The sequence below is a fragment of the Ciona intestinalis genome, chromosome 5 (assembly GCF_000224145.3).
Source record: "Ciona intestinalis chromosome 5, KH, whole genome shotgun sequence".
In the NCBI taxonomy this organism is placed as follows: Eukaryota; Metazoa; Chordata; class Ascidiacea; order Phlebobranchia; family Cionidae; genus Ciona; species Ciona intestinalis.
The window spans coordinates 2,850,472-2,852,372 of NC_020170.2; the positions used below are offsets into that span (position 1 = coordinate 2,850,472).

General features: G+C 30.4%; 1 protein-coding gene across 1 annotated transcript in view; it reads right to left on the reverse strand.

Moving 5' to 3' along the window:
- htt (huntingtin) overlaps nucleotides 1-1,901 on the reverse strand; it is a gene marked incomplete in the record, with an annotated part of 23,062 nt that overhangs the window by 968 nt on the left and 20,193 nt on the right. The window contains 1 exon segment of the mRNA NM_001355427.1: nucleotides 1,601-1,711. Coding sequence (NP_001342356.1) covers nucleotides 1,601-1,711 — 111 coding nt within the window.

Consider the following 1,901-nt stretch of genomic DNA (forward strand, 5'->3'; position numbering starts at 1 on the left):
ATTCCAACAATTTAGTTAAAATTGAACATTTTCACGAAGCATTTCAAAAAGTACAAGACTGTTTAGTAGTGTTAAAACTAAAAGGATACCAACGAACCCCTGGATTGCACGATGAAATATACCAAATCCTTGGTTGCTGTTATTATAAATTTGGCCAATACCTTGAATGCTTTATTTCTTGGTGTGAAGTAGTAAGAATACTCAATGCAACAAATCAACCAGTACATCAAAAAATTAAACAACAAGTTCAAATGTGTTTTCGTGAATACACAAAACGTTGTAAAACTGTTGTGGACTTGTTGTGGGTATTACTTCAAAAATATTAATGCAAGACATTGAAGGTGTTTGTTTATGTCCATCCCTACAACTGCACTTGTTGTGTTTTTATGAAAACTATGTGTTTTAAAATTATCTGTAAACCTTTTATGTTAATAAATCATTTTTCAATTTAAAACGTTTCTTAAATTGGCAGTTGCCTTAGCAGATAAAATATTTTAGGTTGACGTTGAAAAAGTATTGAAGTATGAGTAGAAACATTTGGCAAAGTATTTAAAACTCAAAATTAAAAATAAAGGACTTACCTCAACTCCATTTTCCAAAGTACTCTCTAACCTGTTAAGTTTGCTTTAAATTTTTCTTAGCAGTATTTGACTAGTAAAAAATAGAAAAGGATTAAGCAATTGTACTGATAAAATAAAAAGAATGACATATTTTAACTCTTTCAACAACTAGCTGTTAAACCAACATTGTTAACGTTTCAATAAAATAGTTGTTTTTAAAAGTTGCAGGGTTGATAAGATAAACTTGACTTTTGTTTAAAGCGAGAATATTTGTATTCGAGTGAAGAAATTTGAAACCAACCAAAATAAGTATGATTTTAGTAGGTAGCACACAAATTACATGGGAACTACACAAGTTATAATATCATGCACAGTTTGCACAGCTTTGATTGTTGAAACATTGTGCAAACAATGCAATGTTGCGTAATAACCTCACAAGATGCATATAAGCAACACAACATAATATATATTGCACTTCACGACTAGTGTGGTATTTGCTACATAACTTTTGCATACATTTGCTTTGCCCTATATCTAACTACACATAAAGACTAGATTTCCCTGGCAAAGTCTAGCATAGCGCCCCCTTAATTATAATGCAGTGTATTTGGATAATTTTATCGATCACTGAAGAATCCCTTGCTCTCCATTGATGCGGGAGATGCAGTCTAGGAGGAGCTTGTATGGTGATCCTGGTTCTCTGGATGATGAGGAAGTGCTGAAGATCGCATGAAAGGAGCGACGATCCAACTCCTCTGAGAGCTAAATGTTACAATACGTGCCCAGTAAGTGATGTATCAAAAATAAACAAATTCATAAAGTGATAAAAAGATTAGATAAACAAATTTAGATTAATAAATAATTTCGAACCATAATAGTTAAAAAAAACAATATGCAAATAAAATATCTGGCAAAAGTAAACATTACAACTGCTTCATATAACAAAAAAGGCAATTGGCTGATTTAAAATAAGCAATGGATTAATTCAAAAGAATAATATATTTCTACAAATAGTCAGAATGCAAAAATTTACAAATCACCTGGCATGTGTAAAAATCCACAGCAGCTTTGCAGAAGAAAGTCCAATTCACATCTAATGTTGGATCATGTACTCTACTTATTATCAATGGAACCCTGCAATTATAAATACAGTAGTACCTATGTATTTGTCACAGGCAGCTGTTTTATTGGATTTTTAAATCTTTTATACTGTTGTTTTATCGCAGTTTTCTATTTTTGTTAACAAAAAAATATAAAAAAAAATTGTTAAAAAGAGTATAAAACACAAAAAAATATAGGCAAACAGTTATCCTATAATATATATAAAAAAAAATTGGAAGT